This window comes from Macaca thibetana, chromosome 17, assembly GCF_024542745.1.
Source record: "Macaca thibetana thibetana isolate TM-01 chromosome 17, ASM2454274v1, whole genome shotgun sequence".
NCBI lineage: Eukaryota > Metazoa > Chordata > Mammalia > Primates > Cercopithecidae > Macaca > Macaca thibetana.
Genome location: NC_065594.1, coordinates 92,526,143 through 92,550,694, shown reverse-complemented (window position 1 = coordinate 92,550,694; position 24,552 = coordinate 92,526,143). Strand labels below are relative to the sequence as shown.

General features: G+C 42.5%; 1 protein-coding gene across 2 annotated transcripts in view; it reads left to right on the top strand.

Moving 5' to 3' along the window:
- The window catches only part of PCID2 (PCI domain containing 2), a 52,387-nt gene that overhangs the window by 11,785 nt on the left and 16,050 nt on the right, over nt 1-24,552 (top strand). For both annotated transcript variants that reach the window (XM_050767038.1, XM_050767037.1), the window contains exons 4-12: nt 461-528; nt 1,470-1,509; nt 2,562-2,616; nt 13,020-13,123; nt 18,262-18,337; nt 19,069-19,210; nt 22,669-22,769; nt 23,663-23,736; nt 24,020-24,145. In XM_050767038.1, the coding sequence (XP_050622995.1) occupies nt 461-528; nt 1,470-1,509; nt 2,562-2,616; nt 13,020-13,123; nt 18,262-18,337; nt 19,069-19,210; nt 22,669-22,769; nt 23,663-23,736; nt 24,020-24,145 (786 nt within the window). The remainder of the gene's footprint in view (nt 1-460; nt 529-1,469; nt 1,510-2,561; nt 2,617-13,019; nt 13,124-18,261; nt 18,338-19,068; nt 19,211-22,668; nt 22,770-23,662; nt 23,737-24,019; nt 24,146-24,552) is intronic.

Sequence of the window (24,552 nt, the reverse complement as noted above, 5' to 3'; positions counted from 1 at the left end):
CTGTGAGCAGGAATGTCCTGTGAACCCCACAGGGTCTTTGGAAGAGTTGGGGCACTACCGTGTTCCTTGTAGTACAAAGCACCTGTGATGTCCTGGCTCTGTGCGGTGTGCGATCGGTTCCAGATTGGACGATGAACTAACACTGACATTACCCAGCTGGGAATCCAGTTTGAATGTCATTGTCAGCTCCTGCTAGCGTGGAAGGGTCATACTCTGTTATCAGCGTGTTACTCATAAACCTGCTGGAGCTGGGTCCTTCTGGGGCTTGAAAGTGTAGTCTCCGAGCTTACCGTGGGACTCCTCTTATCCTCAGCTGTTTGTGTTCAGACATTTGTGTGTTTCTTCCTTCACCCCTTTCATCTCAGGACCACTGGGACCTGTACAGTGAAGTGAGCTGTGTGTGCTGCATAACTAGTGCTAGGTTTTATCGTGTGACAGCGTGTTTCTCTTTCTCCTCCAGGTGCACTTACGCAGTGGGGAATCATGACTTCATAGAGGCATACAAGTGCCAGACCGTGATCGTCCAATATCCTTTGTCATTCATGGCAGCTGTCCGGCGTAGAACGCATGCAGTGGATTACTTGGGACTTGAGACCCGGAAACATTGGGCCAGTTGCTCATTTCTGCAGTTAGAAAGGAATGACAGTGTTTTGGAAGAGAAACTCTTTTCAGCTCTTTCACTCGGGTACTTAAATTTAGCATGGATCTGAAGACTCATGCAGTCACTTAGTAAGGAAGAACCCTGGTGAAAAAGAAGGATCTTACCCTGTTGAGAAGAAGAAGGTTTAGGCAGTAAGTATAGTTACAGGGACTGGTTAAGTCCTGTGGTGAAATATCAGAAATCCAGAATTCAGGCAGAGATGGACAAGAGTGGAGTCAGATACACGTCGGCCTTGAATTGTGGCGGCTGAAGACCTTAAACCAGACCAATTCCTACTTCAGTCATGTAAAGGGTATCTTTAGTTAAGGCCTGAATCGGTGAGTGTTCTAAGGATTTGTATGTATCTCTAGATTTTGTCTTTTCGTTTTAACCGCCTTGTTTAAATATACACAGAAGAGAGTTGGCCTACTTGCTAACAGCCTCCTTAGAATTCAAGAATTCTAGAGTTGATAAAATCAGCCTTATGCTACAGATTCTAAAGCACTTAAATATAACTCATGATCATCTGGGCTCAGAGAAACCAAATAAAATATCTGAAATGGCTGATTTTAAAAAATCTTGTAAGTCTTTTTTACTTAGGAGACAATATGTATGAAATACATGTGTTTAGTATACTTGAGCCTAGTGAGATACAGATATTTGTAATGTGAGCTTATACCTTTTTTCCTTCAAGAACTTACTATTGTTGTAACATAAATCTGCTAAAGGGTGAGCTACATTCCTTAAAATTTAGATTCTTATTCTTTACTTTAATCGTACATAGCATTATTTGAACTTTATATGCCGTATCTTCCTTAATACAGTACATCATTCTTGCGAGCATTCCAGGCCCACAAAGAAGAAAACTGGTAAGTGTGAACAGAAACAGCTGAATTCGTAAATGGCAATTTTTTAAAGTAGAATCTTTTTACAAATTTGCTTTAAATAAATGTATATTGTATTTTCCATGTGGATATTTAATAATCATTGTGTTGACATATGGTAATATCCACACAGATTAATGGAGTTACAAATCTAGTAAACTTAAATGGTAAATCAGCCACATTGTTTGCAGTGTGTCTGTGTAAATATAGTATTATTTTTATTTCACATGTCCATTTCCCCAGATATTTATTAAATACTGTTTTTTCCTTCAGTTGTCAATTTTGAACTTTTGGTTTTAAACTTTAGATAAAAGAGGTAGACCAACTACCGTTCATTTGGGGTGTTCTAATACATAATAATGGTGGTATTTTTAAATGCCTTGCCAAACTAATTCTTAATTTTATGATTTATTAACAAACTATAGATAAATACTGAATTTTGTTTATACTAAAGTAACCAAAGGCCTTTTGCAAACAAACCCACCCTTTTATCTTTTTTTTCTTTTCTTGAGACGGAGTCTTGCTCAGTTGCCCAGGCTGGAGTGCAGTGGCGTGATCTCGGCTCACTGCAAGCTCCGCCTCCTGCCACGCTTTTATCTTTTAACGTAAAAACTTGCACATGAAAACAGTCCAGTTTTGCCAGTTGGCTGTAAAAGTTGTTTTGTGACATTTTGTGTATTACATATTCTGGTTCCTGTTAGGAAATCTGATCAAACCACTTCTTTTTTAGTGGTGCTGTTTGGATACTGGTGGGAAGCTGAGGGGAGGAGGATATCCTGGGAGCCTGGAGCTGCAGCAGGGCTGGGGCCTTTGGCAGGGTTGGGGAGCACTGCAGTGTGAGGCCCTGGGATGATCAGGAAGTTTGGGGCCTGCAGCCCACCCGGACAGAAAGTGAGGAAGCAAACAACTGTCAGAGTTTTGGATAAGCGTGGACTCCATTCTGGATAGTAGTCCTGGGCGTCTGTGTTCTTCCCACCTCTGGGGATGGAATCTTGGGTCTCATAGCCCCTCACACTTGTTTACTTTTTGTCCTGCAGGGCTCTGCCTGTCATGTATGCAGTAGCGCTTGACCTTCGAGTGTTTGCTAATAATGTAAGTTTAATTTGCTGTCATTATTGTTTTAAAATTAACACTTGGTTTTAAATTAACACTTGTTTTAAAATTTTATAAATTGTTTAAATTTTTATAAAATTTTGTAAAATTGTTTAAAATTTTATAAAATGTTTAACAATAAAACACTTGTTTTAAAATTAACACTTGGTAAAATAAACACTGTTGTTTAATTTCATGTCATTCTTTCCAAAAGTTTTGAGGAGTGAATTGAAGTTGAGATGTGTCTGGTATAGGAAGCAAAAGAACAGATATTGACTATTCTTTCTAGGTTAACAGAAACAGATTTAAGTAAACATTTGCTCAGATTTCCACACTGTTCATACAGAGGGAGAGGTTTCATTTTGTCGTTAACCATTTATGGTATGTATTATTTTTATGAAGTCAGTGGAACAACAACTAATGAGCTATTCTGCATCTCTTCCACCTTTAAGATGTGGCCTGCTCCCCCGATGAAAAGAATTCAGCTTCATATAGATTTGGGCAGTAGGAGGGGGCTTCCCTGGGGTGAGGGGAGATCCTGGGTTTTATGGAGGTGACTTCCCCTTGGGGACCCACAGAAGCCCCCATTATGGAGCAGCATTTGTCTACCTTTTGGTTTTAGGACGACCCCTTTACGGTTTTAGAAATGATTGATGACTTCAGTTCTAGGCAGCATGCAATGGATTTCTCCCTATTGCGCCTGCTAAAAACAGTTAAAACCCTGGGAGTTGTCAGGCTGGCATGGCTATGGGAGGTGGAGAGAAGAGGGGGATGGGGCTCAGAGTTGGATGTAGGGAGTCTCCGGGTTTCCCTTTTGTCTCCTGTCTGTCCTGGACTGGGTGCCTTAGAAACCTGAAGCCTTTCACTGTCAGGCAGAGACAAAATCCCCAAGGAAACCAGGAGCCTGGGAAGACAGTCCAGCAAGACAGAACTCTGACCATCACTGCCTCACTGCAGTGCCAGGCACAAAAAGTCCGCAGGTCCCTCCCGCCCCATCTTCAAAGTGGTGCGGGCTGGGGGTGGCCCAGGACCTCCACCCTGGGCTAGCAGCAATGAGGAGCTAGGTGGATGTCAGAGGCTCAGCAGGGGACCTGGACCTCCCCCATTCAGTGGCAAAGGGGATGCGCCTGTTTCTCTGCTTACATCGTGAGGCCTGCTAAAAGAAGATAAATAAGATCCACAGTCTTGTCACGTAGTGCCCCAAATGTCCAGGATTTAATCGACACCGATTACCAGGAAAATGTCAACTTCCTGAGATTTTGAATGAGAAAAGACGTTCAGCAGAAGACACCAATGCTGAGATTGCACAGATGTTGGAATTATCTAATAAGCATTTTAAACAGCCCTCTTGATTCAGCAAGCAATTTAGAACGTGCTTGAAACAAATGAAAACATTTAAAGTCTCAACAAGGAAATAGGCAATATAAAGAAGAATGGGGGAGGAGGGAGGGGGGGTTCCAAGATGGCCAAATAGAAACAGTTCCAGGCTACAGCTCCCAGTGTGAGCGACGCCGCAGATGGGTGATTTCTGCATTTCCAACTGAGGTACCAGGTTCATCTCACTGGGGCGTGTCAGACAGTGGGTGCAGGACAATGGGTGCAGCCCATCAAGCGAGAGCTGAAGCAGGGCGAGGCATCGCCTCACCCGGGAAGCGCAAGGGGTAAGGGAATTCCCTTTCCTAGCTAAGGGAAACCATGACACACAGCACCTGGAAAGTCAGGTCACTCCCACCCTGATACTGCGCTTTTCCAAGGGTCTTAGCAAGCGGCACCAGGAGATTATATCCTGTGCCTGGCTCAGAGGGTCCCACGCCCATGGAGCCTCCCTCATTGCTAGCACAGCAGTCTGAGATCTAACTGCAAGGTGGCAGTGAGGCTTGGGGGCGCCCGCCATTGTTGAGGCTTGAGTAGGTAAACAAAGTGGCCGGGAAGCTCGAACTGGGTGGAGCCCACTGCAGCTCAAGGAGGCCTGCCTACCTCTGTAGACTCCAACTCTGGGGACAGGGCATAGCCAAACAAAAGGCAGCAAAAACCTCTGCAGATTTAAATGTCCCTGACTGACAGCTTTGGAGAGAGTAGTGATTCTTCAAGCACAGAGTTTGAGATCTGAGAACAGACAGACTGCCTCAAGTGGGTCCCTGACCCCCAAGTAACCTAACTGGGAGGCATCCCCCAGTAGGGGCAGACTGAAACCTCACACGGCCGGGTACCCCTCTGAGACGAAGCTTCCAGAGGAACAATCAGGCAGCAACATTTGCTGTTCAGCAGTATTCACTCTTCTGCAGCCTCCGCTGCTGATACCCAGGCAAACAGGTCTGGAGTAGACCTCCAGCAAACTCCAACAGACCTGCAGCTGAGGGTCCTGACTGTTAGAAGGAAAACTAACAAACAGAAAGGACATCCACAGCGAAACCCCATCTGTACATCACCATCATCAAAGACCAAAGGTAGATGAAACCACAAAGATGGGGAAAAAATAGAGCAGAAAAGCTGAAAATTCTAAAAATCAGAGTGCCTCTCCCCCTCCAAAGGAATGCAGCTCCTCGCCAGCAGCGGAACAAAGGTGGACAGAGAATGACTGACGAGCTGAGAGAAAAAGGCTTCAGACGATCAAACTTCTCTGAGCTAAAGGAGGAAGTTTGAACGCATCCCAAAGAAACTAAAAACCTTGAAAAAAGATTAGACGAATGGCTAACTAGAATAACCAATGTAGAGAAGTCCGTAAATGACATGATGGAGCTGAAAACCATGGCACGAGAACTACTTGACAAATGCAGAAGCTTCAGTAACCGATTCAATCAACTGGAAGAAAGGGTATCAGTGATTGAAGATCAAATGAATGGAATGAAGCGAGGAGAGAAGTTTAGAGAAAAACAGGTAAAAAGAAATGAACAAAGCCTCCAAGAAATATGGGACTATGTAAAAAGACCAAATCTACGTCTGATTGGTGTACCTGAAAGTGATAGGGAGAATGGAACCAAGTTGGAAAATGCTCTGCAGAATATTATCCAGGAGAACTTCCCCGACCTAGTAAGGCAGGCCAACATTCAAATTCAGGAAATACAGAGAATGCCACAAAGATACTCCTTGAGAAGAGCAACTCCAAGACACATAATTGTCAGATTCACCAAAGTTGAAATGAAGGAAAAAATGTTAAGGGCACCAGAGAGAAAGGTCGGGTTACCCACAAAGGGAAGCCCATCAGACTAACAGCAGATCTCTCGGCAGAAACTACAAGCCAGAAGAAAGCGGGGGACAATATTCAACATTATTAAAGAAAAGAATTTTCAGCCCAGAATTTCATATCCAGCCAAACTAAGTTTCATAAGTGAAGGAGAAGTAAAATCCTTTACAGACAAGCAAATGCTGAGAGATTTTTGTCACCACCAGCCCTGCCCTACAAGAGCTCCCGAAGGAAGCACTAAACATGGAAAGGAACAACCGGTACCAGCCACTGCAAAAACATGCCCAAATGTAAAGACCATCAATGCCAGGAAGAAACTGCATCAACTAACGAGCAAAATAACCAGCTAACGTCATAAAGACAGGATAAAATTCACACATAACAATATTAACCTTAAATGTAAATGGGCCAAATGCTCCAATTAAAAGATACAGACTGGCAAATTGGATAAAGAGTCAAGACCCATCAGTGTACTGTATTCAGGAGACCCATCTCACATGCAGAGACACACATAGGCTCAAAATAAAGGGATGGAGGAAGATCTACCAAGCAAATGGAAAACAAAAAAAGGCAGGGGTTGCAATCCTAGTCTCTGATAAAACAGACTTTAAACCATCAAAGATCAAAAGAGACAAAGAAGGCCATTACATAATGGTAAAGGGATCAATTCAACAGAAGAGCTAACTATCCTAAATATATATCCACCCAATACAGGAGCACCCAGATTCATAAAGCAAGTCCTTAGAGAATTACAAAGAGACTTAGACTCTCACACAATAATAATGTGAGACTTTAACACCTCACTGTCAACATCAGACAGATCAACGAGACAGAAGGTTAACAAGGATATCCAGGAATTGAACTCAGCTCTGCACCAAGCAGACCTAATAGACATCTACAGAACTCTCCACCCCAAATCAACAGAATGTACATTCTTCTCAGCACCACATCGCACTTATTCCAAAACTGACCACATAGTTGGAAGTAAAGCACTCCTCAGCAAATGTAACAGAACAGAAATTATAACAAAGTATCTCTGAGACCACAGTGCAATCAAACTAGAACTCAGGATTAAGAAACTCACTCAAAACCACTCAACTACACAGAAACTGAACAACCTGCTCCTGAATGACTACTGGGTACATATCGAAATGAAGGCAGAAATAAAGATGTTCTTTGAAACCAATGAGAACAAAGATATAACATACCAGAATCTCTGGGACACATTTAAAGCAGTGTGTAGAGGGAAATTTATAGCACTAAATGCCCACAAGAGAAAGCAGGAGAGATCTAAAATTGACACCCTAACATCACAATTAAAAGAACTAGAGAAGCAAGAGCAAACACATTCAAAAGCTAGCAGAAGGCAAGAAATAACTAAGATCAGATCAGAACTGAAGGAGATAGAGACACAAAAAAACCCTTCAAAAAAATCAATGAATCCAGGAACTGGTTTTTTGAAAAGATCAACAAAATTGATAGACCGCTAGCAAGACTAATAAAGAAGAAAAGAGAGAAGAATCAAATAGACACAATAAAAAATGATAAAGGGGATACACCACTGATCCCACAGAAATACAAACTACCATCAGAGAATAGTATAAACACCTCTATGCAAATAAACTAGAAAACCTAGAAGAAATGGATAAATTCCTGGACACATACACTCTCCCAAGACTAAACCAGGAAGAAGTTGAATCCCTGAATAGACCAATAACAGGCTGTGAAATTGAGGCAATAATTAATAGCCTGCCAACCAAAAAAGTCCAGGACCAGATGGATTCACAGCCGAATTCTACCAGAGGTACGAGGAGGAGCTGGTACCATTCCTTCTGAAACTATTCCAATCAATAGAAAAAGAGGGAATCCTCACTAACTCATTTTATGAGGCCAACATCTTCCTGATACCAAAGCCTGGCAGAGACACAACAAAAAAAGAGAATTTTAGACCAATATCCCTGATGAACATCGATGCAAAAATCCTCAATAAAATACTGGCAAACCGAATCCAGCAGCACATCAAAAAGCTTATCCACCATGATCAAGTGGGCTTCATCCCTGGGATGCAAGCCTGGTTCAACATATGCAAATCAATAAGCGTAATCCAGCATATAAACAGAACCAAAGACAAAAACCACATGATTATCTCAATAGATAGCAGAAAAGGCCTTTGACAAAATTCAACAGCCCTTCATGCTAAAAACTCTCAATAAATTTGGTATTGATGGAACATATCTCAAAATAATAAGAGCTATTTATGACAAACCCACAGCCAATATCATACTGAATGGGAAAAAAGTGGAAGCATTCCCTTTGAAAACTGGCACAAGACAGGGATGCCCTTTCTCACCACTCCTATTCAACATAGTGTTGGAAGTGCTGACCAGGGCATTCAGGCAGGAGAGAGAAATAAAGGGTATTCAATTAGGAAAAGAGGAAGTCAAATTGTCCCTGTTTGCAGATGACACAAATTGTATATTTAGAAAACCCCATCATCTCAGCCCAAAATCTCCTTAAGCTGATAAGCAACTTCAGCAAAGTCTCAGGATACAAAATCAATGTGCAAAAATCACAAGCATTCTTATACACCAATAACAGACAAACAGAGAGCCAAATTGTGAGTGAACTCCCATTCACAATTGCTTCAAATAGAATAAAATACCTAGGAATCCAACTTAAAAGTGATGTGAAGGACCTCTTCAAGAAGAACTACAAACCACTGCTCAAGGAAATAAAAGAGGACACAAACAAATGGAAGAACATGCCATGCTCATGGATAGGAAGAATCAATATTGTGAAAATGGCCATACTGCCCAAGGTAATTTATAGATTCAATGCCATCCCCATTAAGCTACCAATGACTTTCTTCATAGAATTGGAAAAAACTAGTTTAAAGTTCATGTGGAACCAAAAAAGAGCCCGCATTGCCAAGACAATCCTAAGCCAAAAGAACAAAGCTGGAGGCATCATGCCCCCTGACTTCAAACTATACTACAAGGCTACAGTAACCAAAACAGCATGGTACTGGTACCAAAACAGATATAGACCAATGGAACAGAACAAAGCCCTCAGAAATAATACCACACATCTACAACCATCTGATCTTTGACAAATCTGACAAAAACAAGAAATGGGGAAAGGATTCCCTGTTTAATAAATGGTGCTGGGAAAAGTGGCTAGCCATATGTAGAAAGCTGAAACTCGATCCCTTCCTTACACCTTATACAAAAATTAATTCAAGATGGATTAGAGACTTAAATGTTAGACCTAAAACCATAAAAACCTCCAGAAGAAAACCTAAAGCAATACCATTCAGGACATAGGCATGGGCAAGGACTTCGTGTCTAAAACACCAAAAGCAATGGCAACAAAAGCCACAATTGACAAATGGGATCTAATTAAACTAAAGAGCTTCTGCACAGCAAAAGAAACTACCATCAGAGTGAACAGGCAACCTACAGAATGGGAGAAAATTTTTGCAATCTACTTATCTGACAAAGGGCTAGTATCCAGTTCTTTGTCTACAAAGAACTCAGACAAATTTACAAGAAAAAAACAACCCCGTCAAAAAGTGGGCAAAGGATATGAACAGACAATTCTCAAAAGAAGACATTTATGCAGCCAACAAACACGTGAAAAAATGCTCATCATCACTGGCCATCAGAGAAATGCAAATCAAAACCACAATGAGATACCATCTCACACCAGTTAGGATGGTGATCATTAAAAAGTCAGGAAACAACAGGTGCTGGAGAGGATGTGGAGAAATAGGAACACTTTTACACTGTTCGTGGGACTGTGAGTTCAACCATTGTGGAAGACAGCGTGGCGATTCCTCAAGGATCTAGAACTAGAAATACCATTTGACCTAGCCATCCCATTACTGGATATATACCCAAAGGATTATAAATCATGCTGCTATAAAGACACATGCACACGTATGTTTATTGCGGCACTATTCACAATAGCAAAGACTTGGAACCAACCCAAATGTCCATCAATGACAGACTGGATTAAGAAAATGTGGCACATATACACGATGGAATACTATGCAGCCATAAAAAAGGATGAGTTCATGTCCTTTGTAGGGCCATGGATGAAGCTGGAAACCATCTTTCTCAGCAAACTGTCGCAAGAACAGAAAACCAAACACCACATGTTCTCACTCATAGGTGAGAATTGAACAATGAGAACATCTGGACACAGGAAAGGGAACATCACACACCGGGGCCTGTCGTGGGGTGGGGGAAGTGGGGAGGGATAGCATTAGGAGATATACCTAATGTAAATGACAAGTTAATGGGTGCAGCACACTAACATGGCACATGTATACATATGTAACAAACCTGCATGTTGTGCACATGTACCCTAGAACTCAAAGTATAATAAAAAATAAATTAAAAAAAGAACCAAATGGAAATTTTAGAACTGAAAAGTACACTGAAGACCTCAGAGAACTTTTATTTTTGTTATATCTATTTATATTTACTGTATTAGAAATTTTAATTAGAAAAGATTTAAAAATATTTATTCATTTTAAAGTAACAATAAACCGTTTACATGTAACATAACTGACTTTTTAAATAAAAAATAACTGTATTTCCAAAACAAAATACTAAGAAAAGTGGTGTCACATCACTCTTGACCTCTTCGATGCCTAGTTCAGCAGAGGCCGTCTGGTCCTCTCGCCTGCTTCTGCACTCACTCTGTTGCCTGCTTCTGCACTCACTCTGTCGCCTGCTTCTGCACTCACTCTGTTGCAGCACACTGTTTTCAGTCAAGTATTTCTCTGCCTGATGCTGAAAGGCTACCTCACAAAGATGTAGATGGAAAATAGAGGAATATTCTCATAGGCTTTCCAGACCATTGAGATAATTCTTTGACTCTACATATGAAAACTCCAAGAGGCAGTTTTTTTAAAAAGGTTAGTTACCATGTGGCTTCTGAAGAGTCCCAATAAACTTTTTCTACCTTTACACTAAAATCCACTGGTCTGCCTAAAGCACTTTGAATGGATTTCATAATATCTTGCGTCAGTCATGTCTTAGTCCATTTGGGCTGCTGTAAGAAAATACTAGAAACTGGGTGGCTTGTAACCAACAAACATTTATGTCTCACAGTTCTGGAGGCAGGGAGGTCCAAGATCAAGTCACCAGCAGATTGAGTGTCTGATGAAGAGGGCTGCTTCCTGCCTCATAGCACCTTCTTGCTGTATCTGCACGTGGTAGATGGGGCAAGGGATCTCTCTTCAAATCCCATTCATGACAGCTTCATCTTCATGACCTCATCACCTCTCAGAGGCCTCTGTTCCAAACACTGTCACTTTGAGGGTTAGGATTTCAGCATGAGTTTTGGAGGGGACACAAACATTCAGACCATAGCAGACCATTTGGAGAGTATTGGCTTACTGAACCATGCAGCAACTCCCAAGTGTTAGCACACCACTGTTAAAAACCCAACCCCCAAACCCCTACCTTTCTTAACATCTACAGGGGCCTCATGAGAAAAGCCTTGGAGTAAGGAAAAGCTGCAAAGCTCACGGTGGTTGAGAAAAGTTTTCCAGAATTCTGATTTTTCTTGAAAGCACAAATGTTGTTGTTGGCAACCATTACCATCAGTTGTTTGCCTGGAAGTGACAGATTTGTTTCATTCGTTTTGGAGAGTATGGTCAGCCAGATGCCCAAGCCTGGGTAGCTAGCTGTGTCTGTCTGTCAGTTTTCTGTTCCACAAGAAGCAGTTAGTCCAGCTCACAGCTCAGACAGCTGCCCAGAGGTTTTCTGTAAACAGCCATGAGATACCCGTGTGCAACAGAATTGCTGTATGCTTCTCATTTCTTCACAAAGAATATAAAAAACGTGTGCTCAAGGACCAAGATTTAAGAAAATTCGTATTTACTACATTATCAAGGACATTTTATTTATTTATTTAGAGATGATCTTGCTCTGTCACCCAGCTGAAGTGCACTGGCGCAATCATAGCTCACTGCAGCCTTGAGTTCCTGGGGCTGAATGAAGCCTTCCACCTCAGCCTCCCGAATAGCTGGGACTACAGGTGTATGCCACGATACCAGGCAAATTAAAAAAATTTTTTTATAAAGGCAGAGTCTTGCCATGTTGCCCAGGCTGGTTTCAAACTCCTGGGCTCAAGTGATTCTCCCACCTCAGCCTCCCGAAAGTGCCGGGATTACAGGTGTGAGCCGCTGTGCTTGGCTCATCAAGGGCGTTGTTAAAAGGAAACTATTGTCACTGGTTTGTTGATTGATTGATTGATTGATTGATTGCAAAGTGTCTGGTGTTTAAGAATATGATGATCACTTGTGTAGTTTGCTGCTGGTGGGAGCACTCCAGCATTTTGCCTATTGCTGTTTTTGCACCATCAGTGCAAAACATATATAGTAAAAATTATATATGTGCAAAATTAATATAGTAAAAAGCGACCATGATGGCTTAGTGTTGTCGTGAATGTAGTTTGGCTGTGGGTCATTTGCAAGCCTGTTGTGGGCCTTGCGTTTGTGGAGGACACAAGCGGGAGAAACAGGTTCTTTCTTCTTTAACCAAGGCCACCCTCGCAAAGGCGAGGGAAAAGTCAGACTCAGCGATGACTTTGGTATTTGTTAAACGTTTTTATTTCGAGCATTTTGACCAGCCAGCTTCAGGGACTGAAGGAAGAGAGCTCAATCACTTAGTAACATGCAGTGCAGGTTTGAAAAGTTGGTGACTGACTTAACTTGAAATAATTGAAGAAAGTTGAGGTTTGTGGAAGAATTGGAATAATACAGACTTCTCAATTTTTAAAACTATTGTAGCACATGCTAGCTGATTTCTCCAGAATCTTTCGGGACTTTGGCTCTTAATTGTACCTATTTTTTGCTTTAAGAAATGAATGTTTTGGCTGGGCACAGTGGCTCACGCTTGTAATCCCAACACTTTGGGAGGCCAAGATGAGAGGATTACTTGGAGTCAGAAGTTCAGGACCTGCCAGAGCAACTAAGTGAGACCCTGTCTCTACAAAAAAAAAAAACCCCAAACCTAGCCAGGCATGGTGGTGCCTGGTTCCATGGTTCCGGCTCCTCAGGAGGCTGAGGTAGGAAGATCAGTGGAGCCCAGGAGGTTGAGGCTGCCGTGAGGTGTGACTGGGCCATTGCACTCCAGCTTGGGCGACACAGCAAGATCTTGTCTCGGAAAAATGAAATAAAATAAATGTTTTTATATTTTATTAGGCAGATCAGCAGTTGGTAAAGAAAGGAAAAAGCAAAGTTGGGGACATGTTGGAAAAAGCAGCAGAGTTACTGATGAGCTGTTTCCGGGTCTGTGCCAGCGACACGTGAGTAAGGACTTGAGGACCGTCGGACGCTGTCGGTCGTGGTTTTTGTCGCAGTGTTCACCCTTTCTGGCCTGTGTTTATTGTTGACGTATATTTTACTTCTACACATATTATAATCCCACAACCATCATTATTTTTGCTTTAAAAAGTTGATTGTTTTGTAAAAGAAATAAGAGCTGAGGGAAAAAAAAGTCTTTTCATTTGCCCACATTTGACCATGCCTGAAGCTCCTCTCTGCAGGAACCAGTTTCTGTCTGGTGCCATTTCCCTTTCCTGAAGCACTTTCTTCCGCATTTGCATTTGTTGAGGGTCTGAGGGCAGTGAATCCTCTAAGCTTTCATTTTTCTGAAACTGTCTTTATTTTTTTAAGAAATTTTCTCTTTTTACCAGTGAAGAAGATTACCGTCATTTTTTAAGGCTCCTTTTGCTACATGGAGTCTTGTGGGTTGACAGTTTTTTTCCTTTCGGCACTTTAAAAATGTCATTCCATCTGGTTTCCTTTGCTTCTGATGAGTCCTTGCCGTCGTTCCCTGTATAGAATGGGTGTTTTTGCTCTGGCTGTCATTTTCTCTTTATCATTTGGCATCAGTGATTTGGCTCTGATGTGCATAGTTGGCTTTATTTTTCTTTAATTTCTCCTGTTCAGGGTTCATTGGGCTTCTTGTATTTGTAAGTTGATGTTTTTAAAAATTTAATATTTTACATTCTTCAACTACTTTTGGCCCCATTTTTTCTCTTCTCTTTCTGTGATTTCAACTGCATATGTGTTAAATGCTTGATATTATCCCACACAGGCCACTGTTAGTCTCTTTGTTTATTTTTTAATCTTTTTTTTTTTTTGAGACAGAGTCTTGCTCTGTCGCCCAGGTTGGAGTGCAGTGGCGCCATCTCAGCTCACTGCAACCTCCGCCTCCTGGGTTCACACCATTCTCTTGCCTTAGCCTCCTGCATAGCTGGGATTACAGGTGCATGCCACCTCGTCCAGCTAATTTTTGTGTTTTTAGTAGAGATGGGGTTTCACCATGTTGGCCAGGCTGGTCTTGAATTTCTGACCTCAAGTGATCCACCCTCCTCGGCCTCCCAAAGTGCTGGGATTATAGGCATGAGCCACTGCACCTGGCCTCAATCTTTTTTTTCCTCTCTCCTCCATTTTAGGTAATTTGTATTGACCTGCTTACAAGTTGACTGATCTTTTCTGCCATTATTTATTTTTAAACTCTCAACTTTCCATCTGATTCTACTCTAGAGTTTCCATTTTTTCTTCTAAAACTCTCATCTCTTCACCCAGTATATAATTACATTTATTTGTGAGATTTAGGATATTTTAAAACAAAGAAAGGTTATCAAAGGTATCCATATGTAAATAAACAAAAACTATTGTTCCCAGAGAGTAGTTGTTTTGGTCAACAAAACAACTGGGGAATGTAAGAAAAGAGATTTACTTGGCTCACAGTTCTGCAGGTTGCACAAGAAGCATGGTGCTCGTATCTGCTTCTGGTAAGGCCTCAGACTGCTTCCACTCATGCTGGAAGATGAAGAGGAGCCCACCACATGGCAAGAGAGGAGTCAGGAGATAGAAGGGTAGGCGCCGGGCTCTTCTACAACCAGCTCTCTGGGAACGCTCACAGGAGCCAGAGCGAGAACTCATTCATTATGGCAAGGACAGCACCAAGCCATTCATGAGGCGTTTGCCGCCAGGACCCAAAAACCTCCCATTAGGCTCTGCCTCCAACAATGGGGATCGTGTTTTAACATGAGGTGTGATGTGGCCAAAAATCCATATCTAAACAGTAGCAGTAGCCCAGCCCCTCTTTTCACTCACTGTGTCTGTTGCCAATAAACTTGGTAGCCTCAAAAGATGGGAACTTTTCCTGTTGGGTGTCATAGATCCAATCCATGAAACCAAAAGTAAGTGTTGAGCAGAGCAAGCTGTATGTAAAGGCCAAGGAATGAAGAAGGAGGAGTGTGGCTCACAAATCAACTTCTCTACTCCTGAGGGGTGAGGGGATTGAAATAGAGGGTTTCTTGAATGAAGGGGTTGGACATTGAAAGCAAGGGGAAGAATATTAATCGCTTTTCTGGAAATGGGCGGTGAACTTCTGGGAGCTGAAGCACTGCCATCTTTTTGTCCTTTTATGGCTTCTTCTCATCATTGTTGTGGTGATTGTCAGCCGTTGTGGCACTGGCGGGAGTGTCACTGAGCATGAAAATGAGATTGTAATGAAGTTGGAGGCTCTGCAAAGACTTCCACTTAGCATCCTGCTGATCTTAGCTGGTTTAACCAAGAGGAGAGCCTCTGACCTCAGGCGTCCTATTGCTGAAGATAACCAGAGTTTGAATTGTGCAACTGTTCAGCCAAGCCTACAAGATGTATAGTGCTGTGGGGATAACGTGGCCTCCCTACCCAGCCTCGCTTCGGAACCTTCCTACCAAGGCTGGACTGTAGAAAAGTCCTTCCTCTGCCATGGCGCTTTCCCACTGGGGCCTCCCATGAGTGCCGTTTCCTTTGCTGGAAGGTTCTCCTCGACTCCTGGCTGTCTACACTCGTTTAAAGGTTTCCACCCTCTCTAAGGCCTCTCGCTGCTGGACTTCACAGTGGATCAGATTTCCCTTTTATAAACATTCATAGCAGACTGTACGTTTCTTTCACTGCGTTTACCGAATGATTGATGACTGTGTAGGTGATGTGTATTTGATTGCCAAGTGCGTGAGGGCCTGGGCCTTCTCCATCACTCACGCTCCTTGCACTCCAGGAGCTCAATCAGTGTTTCTTAAATGAATACTTGAAATTTTGCTTGGTGGTATATTCCTGCACAGCAGTGATCTTCATGACCTTTGATTAGGCAGTGGCTTCTCAGATACGACAACAAAAGCATAAGCAACCAAAGGAAAAAATAAATTGGACTTCATCAAAATTAAAAACTTTAGACTTCAAAGGACATTCTCAAAAAAGTGAAAACCAATAATAAACTATCAAATAATACATCTGGTAAGGGCCTAATATCCAGAATATATAAAGAACTATTACAACTCAACAGTAAAAAGACAATCTAATTTTAAAATGGTTAAAGAATTTGAAAAATCTGCCAAACAAAATACGTAAGTGGCCAGTAAGTGCGTGAAAAGATGCTCAGCATCATTAGCCACCAATGACTAATGCATCAGTCACTCAAAATGCAAATCAGAACCTCCGAGAGCTGCCAGTCCACACCCAGTGGTAGCACTGTAATCAGAAAGATGGGCAGCGCCAGCCAGGATGCAGAGACTGGAGCCTCATACACATTGCCAGGAGAACAAAACCAGTGCAGCTGCTGTGCAGAAACGGGAAGGCAGTTCCTCAAAGTTGAATGTAGAGCTACCGTGTGACCCAGCATTTCCACCCCGAGGGGACACTCAGAAGACAGAGGCAAATCCCCAGTGACATCTTTCCCCTTGGGGTTTGTTTTCATCACATACTCTCCAATAGAGGTCATTGTTCCTGGTGCCAGACCAGCTACGATATTACCATACATGCAGCATTTTATGTGACTTACATAGTACTTGTGTGTTTTGTTTGGTTTTCCCGTAACTCTTTGAAGTCATAGAACAGTATTATTATTTGTCTTCGTTTTCAGATGAGGAAAACGAGACCTTGAGAGACTCTTGTTTGAGGTCATACACCTCGGGAGTGATAAAAGTCACAGAGCTGCTTAGAGCAGCTCACAGGCAGTTATACAACAGGCTTTAACAGTTTAAAGTTGTATGTTTACATTATTTTAAGTGTTTCTATACGGACACATTTTGGTCTTTAAGAGTAATTTTATGTTCTCTGGCTTGTAAACCACCTGCTTGTTTTCTGTACTGGGCACTTTTGTATTTTTGTGCCTTGACTCTGAGTGATTTTATCATTTTGTTGTGTACTTCCATAAACCTAGATGGCGTGGCCTAGTACACACCACCGCTGTGTGGAGTAGCCTGTGGCTCCCAGGCTGCCAGGAGCAAGAGCAGCCCTTGTGTGGCCGCACTGAATGCTGTAGGCAACTGGAACACAATGGGAATTATTTGTTTCTAAACATATCTAAACACCAAAAAGATGCAGTAAAAATACAGTATGAGAATCTGTAGGACCGCCATCTCAATGGTCATCTGTAGTTGACCAAAATGTTGTATAACACGTGACTATTTCTAAGTTAATTGCAGACAGAGGCACACCTCACCTAGGTGCTTCAGTTTCTGTTTCTTCAGTCTTTTGAGGTAAATTTACATGCAGCGAACTACCTACAGTAGTATCTGTCTGCTTGCTGTTGAGGTATAGGACAGTGAACTACCTACAATATTATCTGTCTGCTTGCTGTTGAGGTGTAGGACAGTGAACTACCTACAATATTATCTGTCTGCTTGCTGTTGAGGTGTAGGACATGATTAACTACCTACAGTATTATCTGTCTGCTTACTGTTGAGGTGTAGGACATGGTTGTCAACCTGGAAACTTCTCTCATCCCTCATTTGGGGCAGGCCCTTTCTGCTGTCTGGATTTGTTCCCTGGTGGGTCACTTCCTGCCTTTCTGGTGACTTCATGTAAATGGACGCCCACAGTGTGTACTTTTTGTGTCTTCCTTGGTGGGACTCATCCTCTGTGTGTTTTACTGGTTTGTTTTGTTGTCCTGATGAGAAGGTATTTTTCCATTTTTCTTTTTTTTGTTTTTGTTTTTGTTTTTTGAGACGGAGTCATGCTCTGTCACCCAGGCTGAAATGCACTGGCCCAGGTTCAAGTGATTCTTCGGCCTCAGCCTCCTGAGTAGCCAGGATTACAGGCACGCGCCACCATGCCCTATTTTTCCATTTTTCCAAAATGGTTTATAACAGTTAACTTTTACACGTTGTTGCTGCAAACGAGGCAGTTTTTAGCTGGTGACGCGGAGGGAGGATGTTACTCAAGTAGGTAATTGGGATTTTCCTGGTTTGCTTTTTCTTTCATTTTTACCCATCAGGTAAGACATCTTTTTCATAATGTTATTTTGTTTGATGAATGTGACTTGATATGAATATGACTTGAGCTTTGGTACTTTATCTCAAGATATTAATTTGTTTAGGCAGTTTATTTTGTGAAATAAACATTTTATTTGCTATGTAACTTAAAAAAAATTGTTTCCCCATAGCCGTGCTGGAATAGAGGACTCTAAGAAGTGGGGCATGCTGTTTCTGGTGAACCAGTTGTTCAAAATCTACTTCAAGGTGAGCTTCTGTTTGAATTCTGTCTGTCTTTCCAATTTTCCATTCTCCTTGTCCTCCCACATACCACATATGGTTAGCTGGCCTCCCTGGCGTTGCCTGCGAAGTGGTCAAAACCGTATTCCTAGTCTTAATAGCGAACCTTTGTTGAATGCCTGCTAGGGGCAAGGCACTGTTCTGAATGTCTCCTGTCGACAACCGGCCCTCTGAGGTTAGCGCTTCCAGCCCGGGGAGACGAAGGCACCTGCGTGTGAAGCAGCTGGCCCGGCATGGTGAGCTTGGACTTGCAGTGCAGGCGGTTTCACTCCAGAGCCTTTTGTCTTCTGTGGTCATAATTAACTCTGGAAAAGCAGGCATATAGATGGATAGATGGATACAAAAACCATTGCCACATAAAGTCAGTCAGGTGAAGAGCAGCCCATCATGTGTCAGCAGCTGGGCCTTGTGCCTTCTGTCCAGGGCTTTCCACTCCTGTAGAGCACCCCACCTTCCTGCCGGTGTTGCGTAGCGCAGGCTTCTGCAGGGCTGTGCCACCTGGAACGGCTTCCCAGAGCCTCCCAGGGTGAATGTCGTCTACAATGGCTGCTTTCTGTTTTGGTTTTTATTATTATATAAATAATTTTTGTGATATAATAGGTTTTGTAATTTGCATTTTGAGGAGACATGCATAGTAATTTGTTTTACCCCGTTTTTGTTGTTTTTAAATATTTTAAATGGATTGTTATTCATTATAGATCAACAAACTCCATTTATGTAAACCCCTAATTAGAGCAATTGACAGCTCAAACCTGAAAGACGATTACAGCACTGCACAGAGAGTAACATACAAATACTACGTTGGACGCAAGGCCATGTTTGACAGTGACTTTAAGCAAGGTATGTTGCTAATCTCTTTTTTCCCAGTATTTTAAATAAGACGTTGCATTCTGAACAACTTTGAATAATATAGTTTCAGAGAACACAATTACTGTATTTTATTTTTAAGGGTAGAATATTTGTGTAAATACAGATCAACTTATATATACATATTTGACACCAAAGCTGATTAAATAAAGGGAAATTATATTGAAGGTTCTTAATCCACACTGGGTCTCTGAAGTGCATGCTGGAATCTCACAGGCATCGCAGACATCCTTTCTGAGTTCACTAAACATGACTGTTCTCGGAATAGAATGTAAATCATTGTTTTCTCTATTTGCCTTTTGACCCTGTAATAGATGCTGGTTATGTTGACATAGGAAATGGAGATTAGGACAACATTTAGTTCAGCGACTGACTTGAACCTACAAATCCCACATGGAATGACTTAGAAGCAGGGGATATGCCGTTGGACCTGGCGTCAGAGCTCACATTTAAACAGCCTCGCGCAGTGTGTTGCTGCCACACCTGACATTATTGTATTAGTTTACGTTGGTAACTTTCTCCAAGAACAAGAAACTAGTCCTTTCTTCTTTTTGTAATTTTTTATTGGCTGTCATGGCATCATTCTTTGTGATGTCTTCTGTTGTACTCAGACCAGACTTTAAACTCTTCTTCAGCTGTTTGCTGAGCACACAGCCCCAAGTACATGAAGCAACATAACTTTAGGCAATGCAAGATAAATAGTAGCCCTTTCATAAGGATGCTCTGGCTTTTTATTCTATGGGCTTGTATAGACTGACCATTTCCTTTCACAGTTTTTACTGTATAGGCTTATATAGTCTGACTGTTGATTTCCTTTCATAGTTTTTAGTAGATCTAGGGCTTTTAAAGAAGGGCTTTTCTTACCTGTTCCTCTCTTTTTTTTTTTTCTCTTAATATGAAGCATAAAGGTAGAGAAGCTTTTAAATTCTGTTCTGGCCGGGCGCGGTGGCTCAAGCCTGTAATCCCAGCACTTTGGGAGGCCGAGACGGGCGGATCACGAGGTCAGGAGATCGAGACCATCCTGGCTAACACGGTGAAACCCCATCTCTACTAAAAAATACAAAAAACTAGCCGGGCGAGGTGGCGGCGCCTGTGGTCCCAGCTACTTGGGAGGCTGAGGCAGGAGAATGGTCTAAACCCGGGAGGCGGAGCTTGCAGTGAGCTGAGATCCGGCCACTGCACCCCAGCCTGGGCGACAGAGCAAGACTCTGTCTCAAAAAAAAAAAAAAAATAAAATAAAAATAAATAAATAAATAAATAAATAAATTCTGTTCTATTGGATTTTATTAAGATACTGATTTTTTTTTCTTCCGAGGATTCATTAGGTGGTATTTTTGAATACCTAACATAGCCAGAAATGATTATTAATATTGATGTGACATATTCATAGTTTCTGACATCTTTAGAGCTAAAAAGTTTATTTAAGTCTGTATCATCCAACCCTTTTGTTTGACTGTAAAAGAAATAGAAAGCCATTGAGAGTGTGATGTTCCGAGATTACTGAGCGATTCTGTGTCCTCAAAAAGCCAGCGCTGGCCATAGATCTTCTGCCTTGTAGCTCTCAGAGATGTTGTTTTCCATTTCACTGCCAGGAATTCCCGGAGCCCTGATTGTATTTAAGTGGATAAAATGTCTGCAGAGATTGTGGTGATTTTCTTCCCTTTATGTAAGAGAATATTTGGAGTATCTCAGTTGTTGTATACTTTCATTAATTTATTAATTTCAGAGATTTATACCCCACTAGATATTTTTAACTCCAACCGAAATATATTATTTGATGCAAAATGACTAAGGTTCCCTCAAAGACAGCAGAAAAATCTCAGCTTGCATTAACTATTAGAAAATGCATTTTTTAGCTGGGTACAGTGGCCCACGCCTGAATCCTAGCACTTTGGGAGGCTGAGGCGGGTGGATCACAAGGTCAGGAGATCGAGACCATGGTGAAACCCCATCTCTACTAAAAATACAAAAAATTAGCTGGGCGCGGTAGCAGGCGCCTGTAGTCCCAGCTACTCAGGAGGCTGAGGCAGGAGAATGGCGTGAACCTGGGAGGCAGAGCTTGCATCGAGCCGAGATCGCACCACTGCACTCCAGCCTGGGTGACAGAGCCAGACTCCATCTCAAAAAAAAAAAAAAAAAAGAAAGAAAAATGCATTTTTGTACATCCAGGAGAATTTGAGATTACCTCGGGCAGTAGCAAAGGTACACTTTTTAGAGGCTAGGTTGCAAAAGTCAAACTGGCAGCGGGTGGGATACTGCAGACTCTGAGTGAATCCTTGTTCCTTGGTCTCAGCCCCACAGGGCTCCTTGTGGGTCATGGCTTTGTAGTTTGGAAGCGACACTGGCCCCACAGCATTCACGCTCACTGTTCAAGACTGGATGTTTTTTGTGCCAATGTGGCCACACAGTTTAGGAGCAGAGGCAGTGTGTGGTCTCATTGTGGGTTCCCTAGGCCTCAACCCAGACCCTAGGGCCTGTTGCTTCTGGTGACCCATTCTGCATAAGGGAGGGCCTCTGCAGCTCTGAGCATCTCTGTTCTCTTGTATTTGGGACTTAGTATCACTGTTCAGGAAGAACTTACATAAACAGGAACATCTTACTTTCCCAATTCTTGACCCAAACCCAGCCTTAGCAAAGCCTCTTCCCATCACCTTGGGAGAATGTGGAATCATTGTCCAGAAACCCCTGACGTTTCCTCTGCCTTCAGCTTTCCGGCCTCAGGACGAGGCTCAGCTGCTGCCTGTTCTGAGAGTTCCTCGTGCGGCTGAACTCTCCGCAGGCCTGTCATGTGCAGTTTGTAGGATTAATCTTGACAAGTAGAATTACTTTTGTATTTTGAAATCTATTAAATTCAAATCTGTTTTATATGAAATGGAATCCTTTTTTAAGATTGCTGTCAGGACAGAATTAATATACGTTAATAAGAAATTTTTAAAGCATGTGGTCATTTAAAATAGAAGATATATGATCACTAATTCTATGTTAAGCTGGAGGATGGTGTTTCACTAAGTTATTTTCATTCTGTTGAATTATGAGTGATTAAAATGTATTGTGGAGGTACATTTTTAAATATGTCTTTACATTTTTCATGAATGTAGAAATCATCTGAGCAGGGTCAAACTTTTTAAAATGTTATCATAATGGCTTGCCAGATGACCTTAGGCAAATCAGAATCTCTGTGAAAGTTAGTTTCTTCAGTTTTTCTCTGTTAAGTAGGACTTCTCAGGCAGTTCCTGTTGAATTTGGGGTTATAGATTTTACTTAAGGAAAGTCATTGATCACAGAAATGAAACTGGGCTGATATTTTTTGAGATAATAAAGGGAGGGGGCTTTTGCCTTTTAAATCAGGAGACGGTGGTAGAATACGGAGCAGGAAGGGGCCTGAAGCAGGTGCGTTGGTCTCACGCGTGCTGGCTCTGCCTTCTTTGCAGCCGAGGAGTACCTGTCATTTGCCTTTGAGCATTGTCACCGTTCTAGTCAAAAGAACAAAAGGATGATTCTGATCTATTTGCTTCCAGTAAAAATGCTATTGGTGAGTGATTGTTACTCCCTGTTTATAGATCCTGGTGTTTTCACGAAGTTGACAGCTGATAGGCTTTTTAAAACCCAGCAGACAGTGGTTGATCACAGCCTGAGCTATGTAGGAGCACACCCCAGAATGAAGAAGGAACATGCACCGTGTGTGGCCGAAACCCAGAGCCTCATGCCTTACGCCTCCAGGTCCTTCTAGAAAAGCTTTCCCTGTGTCCTGTTTCCCTTTAAAGTATTTAGCTCTACAGTTTAATATTCATGTGACAAAATAAGTACCTATCATTTGTATTCCTCCCTTAAAACCTAAGTTAAAAGCAGTGGATTCACAGAGAAAGAAAAAATGTCATTTCAACCTCTCTCTGGGTATTTCATTTAGTTACTAAAATGTGTTTTTGATACTTGAAATAACTGGCAAGTTAATTGACCGAGAAAAGCATTACACACAGCTGGCTAAAACTTCTGTAATTCCGAATGGATTGTGATGGAGAAGTGCTGCTGTGGCCCTGCCCTCCCCACTTCTCACCCTGTTTAAGAGACAGCCAGTGTCAAATTCTTAGCTGATTCTTCTGGAAGCTACCTCCGTATTCCTAGATCACATGCTTATACTCACATTTCTTCAGTTATCACTCTCCTGTTGTAGAAATGCAAAGAAATGTGAGAAGGTCAAGATCAAGGTCACGTGTCATGGCGTGACGCACGTGTATTGCACCAGGTGTTCTGATTTCTAGACCAGTGTTGTTTTCCTAATGTACTGTGATGTGTTTCATCTGTGGACATCTAAGAAACTCAGGTTGCAATTTTCTTAAAACTTAATTCCTTGATATGAATGTTTATCAAAGACAATTTTGTCAAAAATGAAAGTGTTTTCATTCTGGAAAATTGACTCTGTCTTAGGGTCACATGCCCACTGTGGAGCTCCTGAAAAAGTATCACCTGATGCAGTTTGCGGAAGTAACCAGAGCTGTGAGGTAGAGTGTGCCGTCCTTTCTGTTTGGGGCTTTACAAGTGCAAGCCTGGTGAGAGTTGGCGTGGGAAGTAACCAGAGCTGTGAGGTAGAGTGTGCCGTCCTTTCTGTTTGGGGTTTTACAAGTGCAAGCCTGGTGAGAGTTGGCGTGGGAAGTAACCAGAGCTGTGAGGTAGAGTGTGCCGTCCTTTCTGTTTGGGGCTTTACAAGTGCAAGCCTGGTGAGAGTTGACGTGCACGCTGTGTGAGAAACTCACCCTCCTTCTGACGCGTGTCCCCCCTCACCAGCGAGGGCAACCTGCTGCTGCTGCACGAGGCGCTGGCGAAGCACGAGGCCTTCTTCATTCGCTGTGGGATCTTCCTCATCCTGGAGAAGCTGAAGATCATCACCTACAGGAACCTCTTTAAGAAAGTGTAAGCGTTTCCCCAGCGCACTGGGCTCCCAGTGCGGCTCTCGGCAGAGCGGTCAGACGTCCGGGGCCGTTGCAGGCTAAGAAAGGAGGCTGCCGTGTGGGCAGGGTCGTCATCTTTCTTCCGCTGGGTGGGATAAAATGAAGCCTCCGCCCACTGCCTGCTGGGGCCCTGCGCAGAGACACGTGAGTAGCACAAGCTGTGCCTCGACTTCTGGGGGAGGTAAGCGGATTCTGTGTGAGAAGACGACCTGAGAACATCAGCCCTGAGAGCCGCGGTACCACGTTTCATCAGACCACATAGGACTCGCCACTCACTCCCCTCCCTTAGTCCTGACCAAGCAGCCCTCCCAGCCACTCCGCCTGTCACAAATGCAGACGCAGAGATCGTCATTCCTTTCCTCACATGTC